The sequence below is a fragment of the Drosophila virilis genome, chromosome 2 (genome assembly GCF_030788295.1).
Source record: "Drosophila virilis strain 15010-1051.87 chromosome 2, Dvir_AGI_RSII-ME, whole genome shotgun sequence".
Classification (NCBI taxonomy): domain Eukaryota; kingdom Metazoa; phylum Arthropoda; class Insecta; order Diptera; family Drosophilidae; genus Drosophila; species Drosophila virilis.
The window spans coordinates 24,347,800-24,367,664 of NC_091544.1; the positions used below are offsets into that span (position 1 = coordinate 24,347,800).

General features: G+C 41.4%; 6 protein-coding genes across 13 annotated transcripts in view; 4 read left to right on the top strand and 2 right to left on the bottom strand.

The window, feature by feature from the left end:
- The window catches only part of LOC6632548 (octopamine receptor beta-3R), a 47,960-nt gene extending 38,529 nt beyond the window's left edge, over positions 1-9,431 (top strand). For 2 of the 3 annotated variants that reach the window (XM_002055791.4, XM_070207680.1), the window contains 5 exons: positions 15-192; positions 1,321-3,109; positions 4,754-5,209; positions 7,777-7,885; positions 7,977-9,431. In XM_002055791.4, the coding sequence (XP_002055827.3) occupies positions 15-192; positions 1,321-3,109; positions 4,754-5,209; positions 7,777-7,885; positions 7,977-8,187 (2,743 nt within the window). In that variant the 3' untranslated portion in view covers positions 8,188-9,431. The remainder of the gene's footprint in view (positions 1-14; positions 193-1,320; positions 3,110-4,753; positions 5,210-7,776; positions 7,886-7,976) is intronic. The other variant, XM_070207681.1, reaches the window with a different exon arrangement.
- Positions 9,432-9,569: 138 nt separating this feature from the next.
- Positions 9,570-10,705, top strand: LOC6632549 (F-box/WD repeat-containing protein 11). Its single transcript, XM_002055792.4, has 3 exons — positions 9,570-9,718; positions 9,789-10,337; positions 10,398-10,705. The coding sequence occupies exons 1-3, from the start codon at positions 9,605-9,607 to the stop codon at positions 10,623-10,625; spliced, it is 891 nt and encodes a 296-aa protein (XP_002055828.1). The 5' UTR covers positions 9,570-9,604; the 3' UTR covers positions 10,626-10,705.
- Positions 10,706-10,871: 166 nt separating this feature from the next.
- Positions 10,872-12,111, top strand: LOC6632706 (tRNA-uridine aminocarboxypropyltransferase 1). The gene is made up of 2 exons (XM_002055793.4): positions 10,872-10,986; positions 11,087-12,111. Exon 2 carries the CDS (start codon positions 11,104-11,106, stop codon positions 12,067-12,069), a length of 966 nt encoding a protein of 321 aa, XP_002055829.1. The 5' UTR covers positions 10,872-10,986; positions 11,087-11,103; the 3' UTR covers positions 12,070-12,111.
- Positions 12,076-12,691, bottom strand: Spase12 (Signal peptidase complex subunit Spase12). The gene is made up of 3 exons (XM_002055794.4): positions 12,535-12,691; positions 12,326-12,472; positions 12,076-12,265 (listed from the first exon to the last, which is right to left on the bottom strand). Exons 1-3 carry the CDS (start codon positions 12,556-12,558, stop codon positions 12,143-12,145), a joined length of 294 nt encoding a protein of 97 aa, XP_002055830.1. The 5' UTR covers positions 12,559-12,691; the 3' UTR covers positions 12,076-12,142.
- Positions 12,692-12,936: 245 nt separating this feature from the next.
- LOC6632720 (uncharacterized) lies at positions 12,937-14,713 on the bottom strand. 3 transcript variants are annotated; one of them, XM_015170452.3, is made up of 4 exons: positions 14,596-14,713; positions 13,821-14,178; positions 13,534-13,601; positions 12,937-13,475 (listed from the first exon to the last, which is right to left on the bottom strand). In XM_015170452.3, exons 2-4 carry the CDS (start codon positions 14,144-14,146, stop codon positions 13,114-13,116), a joined length of 756 nt encoding a protein of 251 aa, XP_015025938.1. In that variant the 5' UTR covers positions 14,147-14,178; positions 14,596-14,713; the 3' UTR covers positions 12,937-13,113. The 3 variants fall into 3 exon arrangements, with proteins under 3 accessions (XP_015025938.1, XP_002055831.1, XP_015025939.2); XM_002055795.3 differs by having other exon boundaries at positions 14,590-14,686; XM_015170453.3 differs by having other exon boundaries at positions 14,619-14,679.
- Positions 13,548-19,656, top strand: FipoQ (F-box/LRR-repeat protein FipoQ). 4 transcript variants are annotated; one of them, XM_032433065.2, is made up of 7 exons: positions 13,548-13,639; positions 16,633-16,851; positions 17,572-17,896; positions 17,958-18,576; positions 18,641-18,808; positions 18,872-19,075; positions 19,137-19,656. In XM_032433065.2, the coding sequence occupies exons 2-7, from the start codon at positions 16,765-16,767 to the stop codon at positions 19,270-19,272; spliced, it is 1,539 nt and encodes a 512-aa protein (XP_032288956.1). In that variant the 5' UTR covers positions 13,548-13,639; positions 16,633-16,764; the 3' UTR covers positions 19,273-19,656. The 4 variants fall into 4 exon arrangements, with proteins under 4 accessions (XP_032288956.1, XP_015025973.1, XP_002055832.2 ...); XM_015170487.3 differs by lacking the exon at positions 13,548-13,639 and adding an exon at positions 15,111-15,429; XM_002055796.4 differs by lacking the exon at positions 13,548-13,639 and adding an exon at positions 15,684-15,702 and having other exon boundaries at positions 16,790-16,851.
- The last annotated feature ends 209 nt before the right edge of the window (positions 19,657-19,865 follow it).

Below are 19,865 nucleotides of genomic sequence, written 5' to 3' on the forward strand. Positions count from 1 at the left end.
TTTCTTGCTTCCAGGGAGGCTGTGCGTCAGCGCAAGGCATTAAGCCGCACCAGCTCCAACATACTGCTGAACAGCGTTCACATGGGCCACACTCAGCAGCCCACCAATCTCAGCTACTTACATCCCAGCGACTGCGATCTCAATGCAAAATCCGCGCGAGAGGAGACGAATAGTGCTCTTAGCAATTTGGAGGTATGTATTAATAATAAATGCATCTCACAGTACAATTTCAAATTAGAGATCTGAGAATTAAGTTATATTATATGAAGAGTTTGGAGATTCAAAAGCTTTTATGGGATTTCAGGAACAACCTAATTACTTGTAACTTTTGTATTCACAATAATTATAAAGTTATATAGAACTACGTACGCAACTACAAATGCAAAATTTAATTGATATTGAAACCGATTGGGGTTCCTGCGAAATGTATTATATATTTTCATATATATTCCTTAACTACGGATATCCAAATTATTTGCTATTTATTATTTTAAACTGTTTTAATATATTATTGATATACGTATGTCTTTCCGCAATATAAATTAAATAGTTATTAAGATCGAGTTTTTACGAAATATTTTATTGTGTTCGATTGCTTTTGATAAATATAATTCATAATGTTTAAAAAGTATGTGCAACGAAAAGAGTTTAATTAATTTAATTTTAATAAACAGGAAAATGTCAGAAATTTGACCTTATGACCTATATATCACACAATATCTCTCTACACATTTCCATGCTTAATGATATTTTGGTGACCGTCAATTTCATACACTTGTAGAGGGTATTTTAATTTTGTCATACACGGCATAGAATAGGGTATATAATCTTCGGCTTCTATAAATTTTAAATTTTGTGGTGTGGATATTTACATTTGATTTGTGTGTGTGTGGCAATGAATACCATACACAGTCTCACCAGTCTTTTGGCGGTCTAAAAGTCAGGTCGAGTGGATGGTGTCATTAAAGGGGTCGGAGGTGCAGGCTGTTGATTAGGAGGTGTGTTGCAAGGGTTGTCCAGTAGGTCTGCGTGTTTCGGGCTTAGTCGTTTCACTTCTTCCGTGACGGATGGAATGTTGAGGTCATTGTGGATAACACTGTTGTAAACTTAATAGCCTTAGCCAGCCTTAACCAGACTGAGCTATCAAATTTCAGGAGTATTTTCATTTTTTAATCACAGTGCTTAAGTTCTGAGCCTCAGATTCATTTTTCTAAACTATTATGGAACCTATTAAACCATATGATAAAATATAAGTATAAACTAACCTTCACAGGAGAACTTTTATGATTTTGCTTGAATGAACTTTAATCGGCTTCACAGGACATGCTACAAACGGCCACTGATGAGGACGACGATAAGGACGAGTGCGATGAACTGCGCGTGCCATCGCCGCCACCGCGTCGCCTTAGCCGCAGCAGCATCGACCTGCGTGACCTTGAGCAGGAGCGTTATGAGAAGGTTACGCACACGGACAGCGCCCCATCGATGATGGCGCTGCAGCAGCAGCAGCCCGCTCTCAACCAGCTGCAGGCGCCGGTGCCTGTATTCAATCCGCAGATTTGGGTCGAAACCCTAGCAAAGAAGACACCTCATTCAGCAACAGCAACATTTCAGCAGCAACAGAGCCTAACAAGTGGCAGCGGCAACAGCGAGCCAGAGCCGGAGTCAACGGCCTATCGTGTTTTTGGTCTGCACAGCGATGATAGCGAGACGAATGACCATTATGACACTCACTTGCCACTGGCCGAGGACAACAAAGAGTTGAAGCGACTCATCGAGGATAATTATTTGTACTTCAAGAAGCAAACGAGCGCTGCGGGCGGCAAATATGCCGCACTGAGCGAGTCCGATTTTATTCGACTGAAGGCAGGAGCTGTGGCCAGCGGGCACAAAGCATTTGCCGCCAGCGACTCGGAATTTATGCGCACCATAAGCATATCGAAGGTGCCCGATCAGTTGCCCGGCAAGGAGAAGGGTTTCAATTTTATGTCGCTGCTGGCCAAAACGAAGCGATCTAGCGCCGAGTGCTTTGCCCTCGAACGGAAACGACAGCAGGCCAATTCCGAGGGTTCAAGTTTCTTTAGACGCTCGCGTAATCGCAAGCTATCACATAGCTACAATGGAGGCGCCGGCAGCAGTGGCAGCGGCGGCGCCAAGGAACGCAAACTTGAGCAGCGGGCGCGACAGCACAGCGACACCGACTCGACGCCCAACAAACCGGACATACTGCTGGATATAAACGTGCTCAGCGAGCAGAACCCGGCGAGTGCAGCGGATGGCAATGGGCTACAGCTAATCGACTTTGGCAGCGATGCGGTTGTCGGCATGAGCGTCACGGATGATGAGCTGGCCCAGCTGGCCGATTGCTTTGCCGAGTCACCTAAGCAGCCGGCAACACCGCCGCCATCGCTGTCACCGCCGGAGCTGCCCGAGCAAAGTGGCATGCTTATTACGAACAGCTCTGAGCTGGCCGAGATCTTTCGCTCGCTGAGCTTTCCGATGGGCGAGCAGTCCAAGTCCAGGCGTCAGGCGGCGCCGCAGCGCATGAGCACGCTGAGCGATCAGGTGTGCCCCAACTATATGATGTCCCCACCGAATACGCCAGCAGCTGTGAACGCAGCCGTTGCGGCTGCTAACTCATCGCAATCGGCGTCCATCAACGTGTACTTCTTGTCGCCGCCGCCGCACGCGGCTGGCTACACGCCAAGTGACACATCCACCGTATCACTAGACGTGGTCACCACACTGCCTGTGCCGCAGCCAGGGACAACTGCACAGCACCAGCAGCATCCACCCAACATATCACCCAAGCCCGAAATCATACTTGACTCCACACTCTCGCCAGTAGACGGCAACGAAGGCCACGGACTGGCCGAGCACAAGGATATCACCTCACCCCTGCTGAAGCGCAAAGATAGCGCCACCGACACGGATGTGAGCGCTTCCGGCGGCCGACAGCGCTTTCTCACTGGCTACGAGGGTATTCAGACCATGCGGAAACGACAAGCGTCGGTGGTCACCTATGATGTAAACGTTATCAACTTCTCCCAGGAGCAAAGCGACAGTCGCAGCTACATTCCTATGGGTCGCGTCTCCACCAGCTCGGCAAGTAAGTGCAGAGAAACAGTCATAGGCGAAATTTCAAAATGGTCAGCAATCAGCAAAGGTCATGGTCAGGCTCATGGTTACGTTTATGCTTGAGTACATATTTAATTGGGGCAGCATTAAAGTATGACTCGTGACTTTGAACAGAATCAATATCTGAATGTAAATTTTATGCAATCGCAGTGCAAACTAAATTGAAATTTAATAATACAATATAGTCAAAAAAATACCAAGCATTTGTTTTGTACATTCTTTGTACCTGTTAAATGCAAGGTTTTTTGTTTTTTTTTTTGTTTGTATTTTTAAATTCGCTAAACTATATATAAAACAGACTCTAAGTGGCATATTTACTGCATTTAAGCTGCAGGACTTAAATCGTTCATATATTCAGAAAACAAATTTAAATACAAATATTTGTTACAAATATGTAAATTCCATGAAATATTAATGGGTTCTCAATTGTAATATTATTTATTTTGTACTCATTAATATTTATTTTATTCAATCAATTTCACATTTAACTACTTATAAACAATTGCAACGTATCCCGAAAACCAACACCTAATTTTCGGAATGGTAAATTATTCATGCTGAACTAATTTTGCTAAATTTAAAATTTTAAATGCATTGTATGAGTAAATCGACCATTATATTAATCGATCGAAGCGAATCCAACTTGACTCTGTACTAAGTAATATAACTAATTATTCAAATTCTTAAATTTCATTACATTAAATTAGTATGCTTTAAATTAATAGTATTTTAGATATTTAGTAATTCTAAGCAAGAGTTATCACGAATTTGCAAATAGAAAAATATTTTATACCTCTAGCATCAAGGACTTGCACTATTTATTCAATACTTTTTGTTGTGACTCCATTCACTTAATCTGTGCATGGGAATTAGTAACAGCTGATCGCAACATGTGAATTAATCATGAATATTCTGAAAGTGCCTATAGACCAAGCCACAAGCTGACCTTCCTGAAACTTTGCCCACTCCCTACATATAAATACTTAGTTTATGTGTTAGTAAGTCGCTTTTAGATAATTGCTGTGCAGAAAAATTTAAGGTTTAAATATTGCTCTTAGCACTTAACCTATTGCAATTTTTGCACTGCAAGTCGGACGCATAAAGCATACGCCTAGTTGACCGACTACTAAAACTACGACAATCGAGAAAATGTGTGGAATGATTTCTTTAAAATAATTATTATTGAAAGAGTTGAGTGTACTTCAACCTATTAACTTTATATAGTACTTTGTTTTCCAGTGATTTCGTCAGCTATTCTTTTTCAGTATATAAGTATTATGTCTTTAAAATTTCACTATTTTTCGCCTTCTAACTATTGCATGGCGCGCATGCTTATTGTGATGTGGCCTAAACAACCGTAATATAATTGTGACGAACCTTTGATTTCATACAAATGTATATGTCTTTTACCATCCTAATCTATCTATCTGTCTTCCGGTCTATCTCTTTCTCTCTCTCTCTCTATCTCTCTCTCTCTTTTTTTCTGTATGTGCATATGTGTGTGTATATGTTAATGAAATCATCAAATTGTCTTCAATCCAATATCAAAAACTCTTCCAACTCAACTCCAATTGTGAACGTCCTCAAACAAAATAAAAACGAAAACTTCAAAAAGAGCACGAATTTTCCAATAAATCCTCACTGATTCGACGCGGTGGCATCTGCATTTTTGTGGATGAAGACGAGGCCGATATTATTGAGCAAAGGCCGCACGGCGTTACCTTTGCCCCGGCCGCCAGCCTGGCGCAAAAGTGTCCGCTCTGTGGCGCCGACATCAGCGCCACCACAACCGCCAATACCACCAACACCACCACCACCACCACCACCACTACAACCACCGACACCAACACCTCAGTCCGAGCAAGTAGTAATCGTAGTAGTAACGCTCAGACCCCAGCTATGGCTCCGGCTCCGGCTACAGCACCGGCTCCGATTTCAGGGCAGGAACAAGCTCCGCGCACGCGCTCACGCTTCTGGCACAAACAATTGGCGGCGCTCGCAGAATGTTGGCAGCAGAGCAACAACCGGAAGCAACGCTATAAAACCGGATGTAGTCACTGTGGTGCCACCGGTGAGTTGTTTTGTCATCTCCGCAACACATACTGCTCATTCGACTTCCCATGAACCACTTTCCCACTCCAATATCTTTCTCTCTATCTCTCTCTCTCTCACTCTCTATTTTTCTCTATCGCGCTCTGTCTTTCTTTATCCCTGTCTTTTTATCGCATTGCTGTTGATTCTTATCTATCCTTGCATATCCTTTGCCCCTGTATTTCTGTGTCATTCCTGCGCTTTTCCCTACAGTCGAGTCGCACCTGCATCAGCCAAAAAAACTCAAGCATATCTGTAAATACACATTATTTATTCCTATCCTAAAATTATTTATAATAGGTAAATTTCATTCAAATAGTATTGAATTTTTAGAAAAAGCAATGTTACCAAGAAAGTTCAGATATCATAAATAAAAAAAAAGGGACTTAGATAATAATCGAGAAAGACATATAGACATTTTCTTGACAATTCTGGTTTGGCATAAATTAAAATAGGTCTGATGATATCAAAAATTGAGAATTGGAAAAGTATCAAAACTGGAAACGGCAGTTTACCAAGTGAGCAGCAGACTAAGACAACATCCAATGGAAGATAAAAATTTAAAATGAAAGAACATTCTTACAAGTGCTGCAACAAGTTAGTAAGGTCTGCAAATCTGAATATATAGATTCGAATATTGCTCAATAGGTATATATGTTTATGGAGTTGAGACCCTATTCAGATCTTTCGAAGCTCTGTCGCAGAGAATTTTTTACGTTATTTTTATACCCTGGACCCATTTAAAAGAGGCAAAACATTATTTACACAAATGTGACCTTACATGTGATAGTCTGGAGAAAGCACATCCGACCCAATATAGTATATAAATTCGTAATCAACATTAATAGCCGAGTCGATGCGCCTGTCCGTCTGCTCGTATGTATGAGCGCAAGGATATCAGAACCTATAGGAGCTAGACACTTGAAATTCTGAACGTAAGGCCTCCCTACATAACTCCCACGCAGTTCGAGTTTTGTTACTGATAATCGACCTGTGTTTTGAGAAAACTTGCCATACAGCTTCTTGATTTTAAGTGCTGAGTCGATAAAGCCATACCTGGTTATCCTTTAGTCAACTCTTATGCATACTTTTCTCTGAGTTGTTATGCTGTTGTCGTCTAAGTTTATTCTAAGCCTTTCTGTTGCAGACAATTAATATGTTGAAATCGGCCGATTCCGACTATCATCTAATATATTTAATTTTACCAAACTGAGCAATTGAGAGTCTTACTCTTATTTCAGCAAAACAAAAGGGACTCATGTCTCAGAAGAAAACAATTTTATGTCGAGGATATATATATATTTATATAGTGACATTTAAGGATAACTTAAACGCACATAGTAGTTGAAATGTATTATTTTAGTAGCATCTGGCCGAAATGGAACTCAGAGAGTTGAGCGACCAATGCAGCAAGTAGTTTTACAAGCAATAGCTATTTATTGGATCACTTACAATTTATAATGATAATTACCTGCACTAAGTATCAACATTCGAACTCGAATCACAATGACCATGTATTAATCCCAACAATGCCCAACTGGACATGACCATTCTCAAAAAAAGACATTGACACTATTTGCTAAATCCCTCGCGTACCTGGCTGTGGCCATAGGGCCGGCACCTTCAGGCTAAACTCATTTTTTTTCACCGGCAGTTGTGAAGTCTCCTTCGGTGCTCCTTCATGCTGTACATAATTGCCTCCGCTATGCACGTGCAATATCTTTGCTTGTCCAACGCCCAACCTACTGTGTTTACTGTGTTTTCTTTTTTTGCATTATGATTCCTTGCTCAGTTTGTCGGGCAACCGCTGCCACTCGGAACGTTGGCGACGGCGGCGCCGAGGAGGTCGAGGACAAACTTGTTTGCCACTTCCTGTTGCTTACCGTTTGTCTGTTTGTCAGTCTGTCGTCTGATTTGTTTTTCTTTTTGTGTAAATACTTTTTCAATGATGTTTATGTTTATGTTTTGTACGTGTGCGAAAATGAGTCGGTGTATGTGTGGGTGTATCTGTGGAGGCACTGTATATCTTTATGATAGCAAGTGTCCTGTGTAAATATTTTCAATTGTTTGTTTCGTTTTTATTACTTTTCCCACACCCACACACACCGACACGCACACACACCAGCTCGATTATTCAAAACTGGTTAAATGGCGCCGCCCAAAGTTGGTTGTGGGAGTGAGAAGTGGGTACTATACACTAAGGAGGGTGTTTGTCATCGATGGTACAACAACAACAACAATGACAATAACAACAACAACAACAGGAATAACTACAGCGGCAATATTAATGTCAAAGTTAAACAAGAACCGTCACACATGGCGCTACACGCATAACATGTGAGGCATTGCTTGTATTCACACGCACACAAACACACACACACACACACACACGCACACACACTCGCAGACACTCAGCTTATGACCTCGCATTCAACAGCATTGCCAAATGCAGCAGCTGGCCTTAAGCTGTGCCAAAGATGAAATTTAGCTTATCAGTTTGTAACTCTCATCGAAATCTCATCATCAAACTCTTTATCTGCCCGACAGGCGGCTCAGTGCGACCCGCGAAAGGTTGGAAGGCCGAGCACAAGGCCGCTCGCACTTTGGGCATCATTATGGGTGTGTTTTTGCTCTGCTGGCTGCCCTTTTTCCTTTGGTAAGCAGTGCTCTAGGCGTAAGGCTCAAAGCTCAGTTTATTTATGTATATATATATATATATATATATATATATATTTGGTTATCTACAGGTATGTCATCACGTCGCTCTGTGGCGCCTCCTGCCCCTGCCCGGATGTGGTCGTCGTGGTGCTCTTCTGGATTGGCTATTTCAACTCAACACTTAATCCGCTCATCTACGCCTATTTCAATCGAGACTTTCGCGATGCCTTTCGCAATACGCTGGAGTGTGTGCTACCCTGCCTAGAGAAGCGCAATCCCTATAATGCTTACTATGTCTAGAGTCTACAAACATCTCTAAATGCTATCAAACGATGCCACTGTAAGTGATATTCAATACTCTTAGCTATTCAGCTAATACCAAATAAAACGTTAATCATGAAAAAAAAAACTCTGTTAAAGCCTTGGAGCTAAGCAATACTCAATTGTGTGTTTTTTATGTATAAGTATTTATGCAATTGTATGTATGTATCTATAAGTAAGCATAACGCTTAGCTAGGGACTCTGAACTTAATGGATTCTCTGGCTATATCATGTCAAATGTGTGTCTATTAAGCATATACGTAAAACCTCTGTGTCCCTAGTATAAAGAATAACTCTCAAAATCGAAGCAATTGAACAAGCCACTAGAAAATAAAAAAGAATTAAGAAAATATATAACTACTAGAAAAATATATAACTACCTAAAAATATTACTTCGGGAAATATTCGAAGCTCACGTTCTTTTCAAATGTCCGATCGCTGTATTCCAATGTTTAAGTACTGAACTATCTTAAGTCAAATTTAAAATACGACTCAATTGATAATGCTTTAAATAAGAATGAAATATACTATTCCATTATTATATTATACAAATTGTTACATTTTCAACTAAGTGTTAGAAACTCTACATAAATTTCAAACGGTCAAAATGAACGGATTATGCCTGATAAATGCAAATTGACCCACAAAAATAGGGTAGTACAATTAGTAAAAATCAGTTAAGGCCAATCAATCTCCTGTTTCCATTTCAAAAACTCTTGAAAATGGTATAAAACTGAATCCTAATTTTGTGTTAAGCGCGTAAGATTAATAAATATTGTTCTTCTTGAAACAAACAGTAGTGTTAAGGTATGCAATATAAATTGAATTGTTCGCGTCATAAAGAATAATCCAGCTTAATGACAATCTAACAAGAATAACAAAAAAGAAATGAAAGCCGCAATGAAGCAACTTTAAAATGCAAAAGTTATCAGACATAGCAAATTTCTTAATTTGCTAGAAAAAGTTGAATAAATTACTTGGTTTCCTTTTTTAAGTTAAAGCTACTTTTGTGATACCTATTAAAGGGCATTGATTTCATTTTTAGTTCAATTTGGTAACGATTTCTGTACACATTGCAAGTTTATGTTTTAGATAAAAGCGATTGAAATGTAATCTCGATATATATATAAAATATATATACATATTTTATTTCTATGTATTTACTTGCTGAAAACTAAATAATTAAGAGTTAAAGTGTGCAACTAACGTGTTTTAAATATACATCTACTTTGAGCGTGTGTAATTGTGCGTTTACTTCTGGCGGGCACTGTAGATTTCACATTTATAAATATCTGTCCGCGAGAGTATATATACATAGGTATATGCTATGTACTTGGTTGCGGTTATTCGTGGCGAACTCTGCTATGGGCCAGTTTTGTCTTGAATCGCTCACCAGATGCTTAACGCGCGCATCGAACACACGTCGACGGAGCCACACGAGGGGGACGCCACTTGTGTGGTGTATTTCAACAACCAGCTGTTCTCTGGAGGTGCCGATGGTAAAATACGTGTGGGTATTATGGGGCAACAGTTAAGTTTAGTCATTTATCCGCTTACCTGAGATCGGGCTTCCCTTACAGATTTGGTCGGAATCGCTGCAACTGCTGCGCACGGTGACCGCCCATGATGCGTACATTTATTGCATGGCCGTGAATGAGAATGGAAAGCTGTATTCGAGCAGCTGCGATGGCCAGGTTAAGTACATGCTGCCGCCGTATGAGGATGCTTCCGTGCAGGAGTTGTTCCGCTGTGACGACGCCATTCAGGCCATGTACTGTAATGGCGCTGTGCTCTATACGGGCGATGATAAAGGCGTGGTTACCACGTGGAGTAACGATCGCATGCTCTTCAAGTACAATTTAGTGGAGGAGGTCAAATCACTTGCCGGGGAACAGCAGCTCATCTACACAGTGCGCGACTTGGACGTGGTCATTTCAATAATTGTGGAAGGCAAGTCCGGCAAATATAGCAACAAGACTGTTATTCCAGGTAAATCACCTTTAACACTGCTCGGTCCATTGATCGACGGCAAAAGGAGCTATCTGGCATTTCCCGATCGCACGGGCATGGGCCTGCAGCTGATAAATAATCTGCCACAACACAAGTTCTCCCACATTTGGCGGTTGCCGGTGAGTGGATAGCATTTTACTTAACCATTTTGTAAGTCACTATTGTCATCTTGATCGCAGAACTGTCATGAAATGATTGTGAATAGTATATGCGGCACTGATGAGTACTTGTATTCCGGTGGCTACGACAACAAAGTGAAAGGCTGGACAGATTTGGCGGCAAATCAGCCACGTGCACTGGGCGAAGTGGATGTGGGCAGTTGTGTGAATTACATTTGTTGTGGCGCCGATAATTATGTGTATATTGCAAGCAGTGATGGCTTTATACGTTGCGCTAAATTTGTTTAGTTTACTTTTATTTAAAAAAAAAAAAGTTCATATTAAAACAAATGAGTTATGCACAAAGAGTAAAAATTATGATAATCATATTTGAAATTCTTTTGGGGCTTACAGCCATTTTTATATTTTTTTATTTTCCATGAGAATTAATTCCTTTTATCGAATATCGTCATCATTTATTTTATTCAATAACGTTCAGCATTGGTGGGAAATAGAATTGTGATTAGAATTCCGACAGCTTTTTGGCTTTTTAGAGAAATTAAATTTTTAAAAACACGTTATTGCCCTTTTTGTTCGAAGGGAGCGCATTTTTTATCATTTTGCAACACTGTAGGTGTTGCCAGACTTAACCAAAAAGATAAACTCATATGTAAGCATCAGCATCCACTAAAATATACGGCAACGCCAATGCATTTGTGTGAGCTTGTAAAAAATTAACTTTTTCACTCTTTTAAACTTATTTTAATAAGCCGGCTTGACCCCGACGATGACACATCCCGTCGCGGCAAAGGGGCACCCGCGCAAGTATCCGTTTGTCAACATGCGCATAGCGGATCACTCAGTGCTGGACACAATTGAGGGCCGTCACAGTTGCCGGCACTGCAATCGGTCTCGGAAATTTTTCTGCTACAATTGCCACATACCAGTGGGTGAACTGGGCAGGTTATTGCCACGAGTAGAGCTGCCCCTCCAAATAGACATAATCAAGCACAAGAAGGAGATTGATGGCAAAAGCACGGCGGTGCATGCGGCAGTGCTCGCGCCGGATAATGTGCAAATCCACACATATCCAGATATACCCGACTACAGGCAGGAGGATGGTGTGGTGCTCATCTTCCCAAGTGCTACGAGTCTCACTGTGCCGCAGCTATTTCAACGAAATGTCCATTTGAAAATTGATGACAATTATGGCCTGCCCAAGGGCCATCACATGGGCACAATGTTGCGGCGACGTATGGATGAGGTTGTTGGAGAATCAGAATCGGAACAAAGCTCCAAATGCTACACATACGGAAACCTGCCAGTACGACGGGCTGTATTCATTGACAGCACCTGGAATCAGAGTCGTAGCATCTACGCAGACGAGCGCGTTCGCGGCCTACGTACTGTGGTTCTCCAGAATCGCTTGTCACAGTTCTGGCGACATCAGCGAGGCAGTCCCCGTTGGTATCTAGCCACCATCGAGGCGATACATCAGTTTCTATTAGAGATGCACGTGAACGCATGGGGCCTTAATGCAGCATACCGAGGCCTGGACAATCTGGAGATTACAGAAGGCTTTCATCAGCTAGCAGCGCCTCTCACGCTGGCGGCGCCTACGGGCTGCGTGCAACGCGAATCACCATATAATGGACAGTACGACAATCTACTGTTCTTCTTTGCAAATATGTATGATCTCATACACAAGTACTACGACCACAACGATCTGATATCGTACCGTCGTCCAATTTAAGCAAAATGAGGTGTTATTATTTATTAAAAAGAGTAATAATTACTTGAAGTTAGTTTCATTTTAATATCTTCAACTATTTCTTTTTCTTCTTGCCCTCATCGCTGGAATCGCCAGGCTGCTGTTTCTGCTCGGTATTCACCGGTTTCTGCCATTTTAGAGGATTGTTGCGATAGAACGGCCACGGTGGGATGGTAATCTAGGTGAGGCATAAGAGAGCTCGAATTACGCTTTAGCTGTGATTTGAGGATCCACTTACCAGTGAAGATAACAGGAACCCAGCACCCAGCACGTAAACAGTTTGAGAAAACTGCTGCATAAACGCGCCATATATAAGACCAATAACTCCAAATAATGTTATGATTAAACGGGACCAGCGTTCAGCTTTTGCCTGGCCAACAAAGTCCTGAGAAAGATCTAAAAGTTCAGTTACTGTTTTCGTAGCAGTTTAGAAACTGTGCCGTTTACCATGTGTGTCTGTATATCAAACATGTTGAGATTTCTGAATTTTGCACTTCTAATGCGTAAACAAATTCGGTTGCGGCACGTCAGCAGTAAAATCGAAGACAACTTTAATGTAAATGTTATCGATGTTTTGCAGATGGAGGCAGTGCTACCGACTATCGATAAGAGAAACTGTTTAGGTGTTTTAATGAAATAATTATAAGTGGAAGAATACGTTATTTATATGTGACCAAAAAAAAGTTCGGCTCGGCGGTGCAATTCAATTAACAGTCTTTGGTAAAAATAATCGGTAAAAATAATTCCACGCATTAGAATCTGAAGATTTCTTTGTTTGTTGAGTACACGGTTACTTTAGCAAATTTATCGACCATCATGGCGCGATATATTGAATACAATCGAAAAATATTTAAATGTAAATTGTTCATACATTTATTTGTACAACTTGTAAAAGGCGCAAAATATGCCGTGGACGTTATTATTTAAGAACTTAAAAATAAGTGGCGTGTATTGTGCTGTCTATGATTAATGATAAGGTGAATGTGCAGTGGAATACATTTGTTTCGTTTTCATTTTGTTCGCATTTTAGACTCGAGCGGCACGGGTGCGGCGTAAGTTAACAATATTGATAACGCATATGGCAATCCAGGCAAAGAGCGCAAACCAGGCGAGGACGAGGGTAAAGTACAAGCAAGCAGCGGTATTGATGCGTCCATAACGACGACGCTCATATGAAATGCTCTCCACCAGATAGTCCATAAAGTCAAAAACAGCTGCGCAGGACAAACGTGCCTTGATTACGGGCACAATATTGCCAACGCCTTGGATTTCCTTGAGCAAGGACTCGCGATACTGTTTGCAGGTGACCTCAAAGCCATCGGTAAAAATGGCAGCATAGATCAGCTGGTAAACGGCCATAATGACCGATATAACCGTGGCAGGTAACCCTGGCAAAGACAATAATATAATTACGGCGATCGTTGGTAACCTGGAGCTTCTACTTACAGTAGTAGGGCGAGAGGCTGTCGGGTGTCAGTTCGGACTCGGTGGTCACCACGACCATGTCACCAGAGCTGCAAGATAGATTGAGAGAACGGAAACAACACAGCGGGTGAGTAATTGCAAGTTTTCAATTGAATTGGTGTAGTCTCGCAGTTGGTTCAGTCATCTCTCATTTGGGTCTTCCATTAGCATAAGGCTTAATTAGGCCAGTCTTGCGAGTGTCGCAAGTTGCTGCTGCCGCCGATTAACCCACATGACCCCCGTCTGAATTAGAATTGGGCAGCACTTACCGCTGTCTAATGGTTGTGGTGCCAGCCTTCCGTTTACCCTTGCCAATGCACATGCGGTAGCCATGATAGACGCCCAGCACCACGGCAAAGATCAGCGGTAGAATAAGTCCATAGGTGGCATAGTGGCAATAAGCTATGTTGCCGCCCTCGAAGCTGTTGTAGGTGGTGCGGCCGTGCAACACACAGCCGCAGTTGGTGTCCGGGCAGGCGTTAAGCACATAGCGCCAATGTGTCCAGGCTACTGCCGAGGTGATGCAGCAGATCAGCGAAGACACAATGATGAAGGGATAGAAAAAGGAAAGCGCACGCTCCGCGCTATATGACATCTTTCTGATGGATGGGCGACTTTTTGGGTGGGCTGCATAAAATTGTATGTTAATTAATTAATAGCTGTTTCAATTGAGGCACACTTTAGGTAATTTTTTTGAAATTGTTTATGCACTTGTTTGTCTTTGGGCGAACTGCGCTGCCCGCAACGACGTCGGCGTCATTTTTCGGCGGACACCTGCGCAGGTTTTCTTGTACGCTCTCACACTCCCTCTCACGCGCTCTTGGGGCGTCACACACACGCACACACGCACGACTGCATTTGCTGCACTGTACCCAAAATAAACAAACATTTTGTGAGCCGTTGCAGTCGCATAAGATCTTATAAATAATAAATTGTTTATTTTCATTTATGAAAAAATATTTAAGCAAAATGCACAACTAAAAAACATCAGCAAAACGGCAACTAGCCTTTGGGAGAAGTCTGTCCGCTGACACATACACTTACACAAGCGCACTAAGCTGACACACCTACGTCCAATGACACTGTACGTTCTGCGTGCGAGTGACCGTCTGCGCGCGCAGCAGAAAAACGACTGAATCGTCTTGTCTTGACTCTGATCGGAGCGAGCGCTCTGGCTCTGGAAAAAAGAGGAGAGCGAGCGAGAGCTAAGAACAGGAAGAGCGCCAGATAGCGGCAACGGCTGTGTATGTGTGTGGCAGCTGACGCACGCTTAACCAGTGAGCATGTGTGTAAAAAAACAACTTGGCAGCTCTGTTCGTTACTATTTGAATCGACGCGACTTCCAACAAGACCGTGTAATAATAAGTGTGTACATATGTGCACAATATGAATGAAAGGTGTATGAAAACAACTAAGACGCCTGCTTTTTGGCCAGGCGCCATCACTTAGCATGCCTGCCAAGCATCTGCCGGGTACAACAAATGACGCGCGCAACAAAAGCGACCCGTCCCATGCTGCTTCATCCTGCTACGTACTGGCTGGCCGCCATTACCGGGCCATGTACAATTTGGCTAAAACCATTTTTCGCGGACGCCTGATCTCAGTTGCATGAGCACTGTGGAACTCTCAACTACGCGTATAATTTTGAGTGCAAACGCCAAACGGACAAATAAAACCAAATACAAAAAGTATTTGTCAAAGTATTGACTAACTAATAAATAGTTTATTATGCTGAAGGCAAAGTGAAAACAAAAGTGCCACTTAACCAATAAAAAGTGCTTATAATTGTGGGCGTTACGAAATTGCATGAAATTGCAAAATTGCAGCCTCTAGAAATTTTCATTGCAGACCAACAATTGCCTATAAATAGCCCAAAAGGTATAACATACATATCTATGTATGTATCTTGTCTGGTTTTCCCAGAACATGATCAAATTATACAAAATTTGTGCATAACTTTCGTAATACATAAGACAGAACATCATTCTTATTGTACACAACAATGCATTGACAATGATGTCATTGCTGTGGCATGTGGCGAGTGCAATAAACTTGAATTTGATCTAAACTTTCAGTTTAATTTACATATGTCTTAAAGTTTCATTTTTAGATTCTACTAAAACGACCACTAACATATTTAATACGAAATGGGTAAATATGTTTGCAATTTGGAACCCCTTAGATAGTCATAGCAAAATCTTAGCATTAGTTGGGCCCTTTTTAAATAAGTCAAAAACATCTTATGTAAATAATATTATATTATATTGCAAGATAAAAAGACTCTGTGTGTCTACCGGAAACTGGTATCATTTGTATGTGTTTATGAATGATAACTTCTTGTAAATGATTACAATTTTCCCTGTTAATAGCCCTTTTATATTCAAAGCTATGTTTGAGCGTTCCAAGTTGAAGATAATGAAGGGTTATTTTAAACCACATTCAATAGGAAATATAAATATTTTTTAGTAAAAACAAATTTCCTTCTTGTAAAATTAGTCATACGTATAAGAACCGGGGAATATACTCAACAATAACATATTTTTAATAATTTACAGATTAAATTAAAGCTTAGGAAATTATACTAAAGTCAAATTAAATATTTTATTTATATAAATTCGATTTCCCCATATTGAAATAGCATATAGTTTAAAGAATTGTGAAAACAGAATTTTTGTCTAAGGATAGAATTGATTTCTTTTTCTTTGTATCTAGTTATTATTACAAAATAAAAACTAGAATTATTTAGCTGAATATATTCATCCAATTAATCTATAAATATAAGACTTTCTGGCTGACAGACTGATCGATTGGGCACAATAAGTCGTGTTTTTGGAAGAGTCTACTTAAGAACTGAGTTGCATGAATCTTTTTTCTCTAGTATTCCATTGCAAAATACTATTGCAAAGGCATTTGAGAAATGTTTCGGGCAGAGCCCGATGGACCCATAAATAAGTCAAATTTCATAAATTGAAAGTAAGACATGTAGCATTGCTCATACCTTAGCTTTGAAAATAATCGAGTCCTTATGAAATATTTGCATAATAAATACAATTGATGAATGAATTCCTTGGCTACTTATAGAAACAGTAAATACACCGACACAAACCGGCGCTTCACTATACATACTACATTCTGTACAGACAATAGATCTTAGAGCGCAAGTCCCGCAACAACCAGATAGCACCCAAGTAATTTAAATATTGAAAAAGCATTATGGATAATTGGAACGTTTTGGCAGCGCAAACCTCATCCCAGGCCATTGGACGAGATGATCTCAATGCGGTGGTCAAGACGCGTCTGGTGAGTACCGCCGAGTAAACCTTTCTCCCTCCCAAATAACATGCAGTAAGCAAAACAAAAATGAAAATGATTGCGTAGAATGCGATGCATATAGCTAGTATACAATATACGATATATTCAGGTTGTACACATGTTGTGAGTGTATAGACCCAGGCATATATACTGGCCAACCCAACAGCTGTTCGGCAGGCCCAGAGTTTTTCGCTCTTCTGACCACCAAAAAGCAACGACATGCTCTAGAAATTCTTGGCATTTTGTTGTTTTGGCTGCTCTAAACATTACTAGCGCTCATCTATAAATAGGATCTCCTCGGTGGCTTTTCTCTTTAGCTTGCTGCCAGCCTGCCTGCGAGTGTGTCAAATGTTAGTGGGCTTTTTGGAGATTCCTCACAGTAGCGCCAAGTAGCCACAGCTAATTTAGACAGACGTTGAAGGTGCTCGGCAACGCGCGTATCTCTCGCACTGATATTTCTTTTATATAAGCAAAGCATATAGTATACTTTCGATACTATACAGAACAATGGATATTTCTACCGATATTTGGGGTCAGCTGGCCGTAGAGGCCTCGCAGGTGTATCTATCCGATGGCACCATGCGTAGTCCCTTCGCCGACACGGTATTTACTTCATTCAGGAGCCCACGGGCTGACTGATGTGTATTGATCAGTATCAGCTTAATAAATACATACATATATATATATATATGATCATCTCTCTTGCAGACGATTGAAAAACTGCCCGACAAGGTGCTGTTGCACATATTTTCATATCTGTCGCATCGGGAGATTTGTCGGCTGGCCCGCATCTGTCGTCGCTGGCGTAAGATCGCCTACGATACGCGCTTGTGGAAGAATGTATCGCTGCGACCGGAGGTTTCAGGGCTGCACGTCGGCTCTCTGGAGATGCTGCTCTCTCTAATTTCGGTAAGATTTGGACCGACGCTGCGCTACATCGAGCTGCCGATTGAGCTTATCACGCACACGGTGCTGCACGAGCTGTCGGCTAAGTGTCCAAATCTAACGCACATGCTGCTGGACTTCTCCACAGGTAAATGATTAGACTCGCCACTCGAATGGTAGCTTATATATTCTCTTCTTTGTCCCTCCAGCTATGCAATTGCATGACTTCAGCGAGATGCAGGCGTTTCCCACTAAACTGCGCTACATGTGCATTTGCTTGTCCGAGGTGATCTTCATGGAGGGCTTCATGCGTAAGATTTACAATTTTATCAATGGTCTGGAGGTGCTACACTTGGTTGGCACCTATGAAAAGTGCGAGGAGGAGGAGGAGGAAATTTACGAAGTCATTAATGTGCACAGACTCAAATCGGCCACGCCCAATTTGCGCGTCATCAATTTGTATGGCATTAATTTTATAGACGACTCGCACATTGATGCCTTCAGCTCCAATTGCATACAGCTTGAGTGCCTGGCTGTTAACTTTTGCAATAAGGTCACAGGATCCACGTTGAAGACGTTGGTGCAGCGCTCGAAGCGATTGACCTGCCTGCTCATGAATGGCACGAGCTTAAAATCAGAGTTTGTCATGCAGGTGGAATGGGATAAGTGCGCGCTACAAGAGCTGGACATTACGGCTACCGATTTGACTAGCGAGTGCCTGGTAGACATGTTAACGCGTATACCCAATCTTAAGTTCCTATCTGCCGGCCAAATCAATGGATTCAATGATACCGTGTTGAAGCAGTGGATGGAACAAGGCAACACCAGGTTCACATATAATACAACAATACCTATAATTGCTTATCCTTATGACTCTCATCTACTCGTGCAGATCCCTCAACTCCTTGGACTTGGACTCCTCGGATAACATAACAGACGAAGGCATGCTAAAGTTTCTGCAGCGCCATGGCCATCAGCTGAGCGCGTGCTGCCTATCTGGCATGCCGCACATTACAGATCAGCTCTGGATGAGCATACTGCCCATGTTGGGTAACTGCAAGTAAGTAGAGCGAAGCAGAGGCGGTGCATATGATCAGTAGATGACTAATTGACTGCCGTACAGAATAATAGTTATGGGCACGGCTGAGAAACTGGGCGTCAATATACACGTGGATCAGCTGATGGACACCATTGCATCCAACTGTGGAAATTTGGAGCGTCTGGAGCTGCGTTGGGACCCGGACAACTTGCGTTTCTCCGACAAAAGCCAAAAGGCTATTGATATATTGCGCGTTAAGTGCCTAAAGCTGCGCTGCATGGTTTTAAGGTTAGCTTTAAATTTCTGCCTTATATGTTTTCAAGAATCTTGCTTCCGAATGCCTTTACAGCGATGGTCGTTATTATGAAACAGTGAAGGCCAACTTTGAACGCGCCGACCGTATCACGGTGGTGCGCACCACCACTTGCTGTCGTGTCTCGCCATATCACTTGTTGCGCAATTATAACGACTTGGTTTTCAACTAAATAGCGAGTGGCGCATCGAAATAAATGTTTTACGTTAAACTGTTGTTGTATCCTTATATTCCATACGGAACTGGAACAGAGAGCGAGCAAATATCCCAAAAAACAATAGGTGCGCATATGTTTAGAACGCACAGTTAAGACAAAATTTGTTTGGTTTAAGGCAATCTGTATTTTAGATAGCATGCTGCAATACAAAATACTTGACATGTTACATATGCATCTGTTCTATATACAAATTTGATACAAATCGCTGACTTTTATACATAAGCTGCCTTAGAAGTTTTCATCCAATAAGCCACTTTTTGAATTGCGTTGCTTTCTCAAAAAAAAAAAATAAAATAAAAGTAAACAAAATGTAAGATGTTTAAATAAACTATGAATCCAGTGGCTAGATTCGTAGGCCAGGCCAAAACTTTTACAAATATTGTTGTCTAGTCAAAATCCGACGCAATCGCTTATTGCTTCCATATTGTACTGTATTTTCTTCTCATTTTTTTCTTCATTTAATTAAATTATATATATTAATAAGTAAGAGTGTAAGATTTGCTAATTTTAATTTCTTGTAAATTACAAAATTATCTTGCGATTTGTTA

Bases quoted from the DNA above. Each gene is read 5' to 3' on its own strand.
- LOC6632549 (XM_002055792.4), top strand. From the start codon at position 9,605: ATGCTTAACGCGCGCATCGAACACACGTCGACGGAGCCACACGAGGGG. The intron at 9,719-9,788 runs GTGGGTATTATG...CTTCCCTTACAG, and splicing joins GTGCCGATGGTAAAATACGT to ATTTGGTCGGAATCGCTGCA. The intron at 10,338-10,397 runs GTGAGTGGATAG...TCTTGATCGCAG, and splicing joins CCCACATTTGGCGGTTGCCG to AACTGTCATGAAATGATTGT.
- LOC6632706 (XM_002055793.4), top strand. From the start codon at position 11,104: ATGACACATCCCGTCGCGGCAAAGGGGCACCCGCGCAAGTATCCGTTT.
- Spase12 (XM_002055794.4), bottom strand. From the start codon at position 12,558: ATGTTTGATATACAGACACACATG. The intron at 12,473-12,534 runs GTAAACGGCACA...GATCTTTCTCAG, and splicing joins TTGATATACAGACACACATG to GACTTTGTTGGCCAGGCAAA. The intron at 12,266-12,325 runs GTAAGTGGATCC...TGCCTCACCTAG, and splicing joins GGTTCCTGTTATCTTCACTG to ATTACCATCCCACCGTGGCC.
- LOC6632720 (XM_015170452.3), bottom strand. From the start codon at position 14,146: ATGTCATATAGCGCGGAGCGTGCGCTTTCCTTTTTCTATCCCTTCATC. The intron at 13,602-13,820 runs GTAAGTGCTGCC...TCTATCTTGCAG, and splicing joins ACCACAACCATTAGACAGCG to CTCTGGTGACATGGTCGTGG. The intron at 13,476-13,533 runs GTAAGTAGAAGC...TGTCTTTGCCAG, and splicing joins CAGCCTCTCGCCCTACTACT to GGTTACCTGCCACGGTTATA.
- FipoQ (XM_015170486.3), top strand. From the start codon at position 17,371: ATGGATATTTCTACCGATATTTGGGGTCAGCTGGCCGTAGAGGCCTCG. The intron at 17,897-17,957 runs GTAAATGATTAG...TTGTCCCTCCAG, and splicing joins GCTGCTGGACTTCTCCACAG to CTATGCAATTGCATGACTTC. The intron at 18,809-18,871 runs GTAAGTAGAGCG...ACTGCCGTACAG, and splicing joins CCCATGTTGGGTAACTGCAA to AATAATAGTTATGGGCACGG.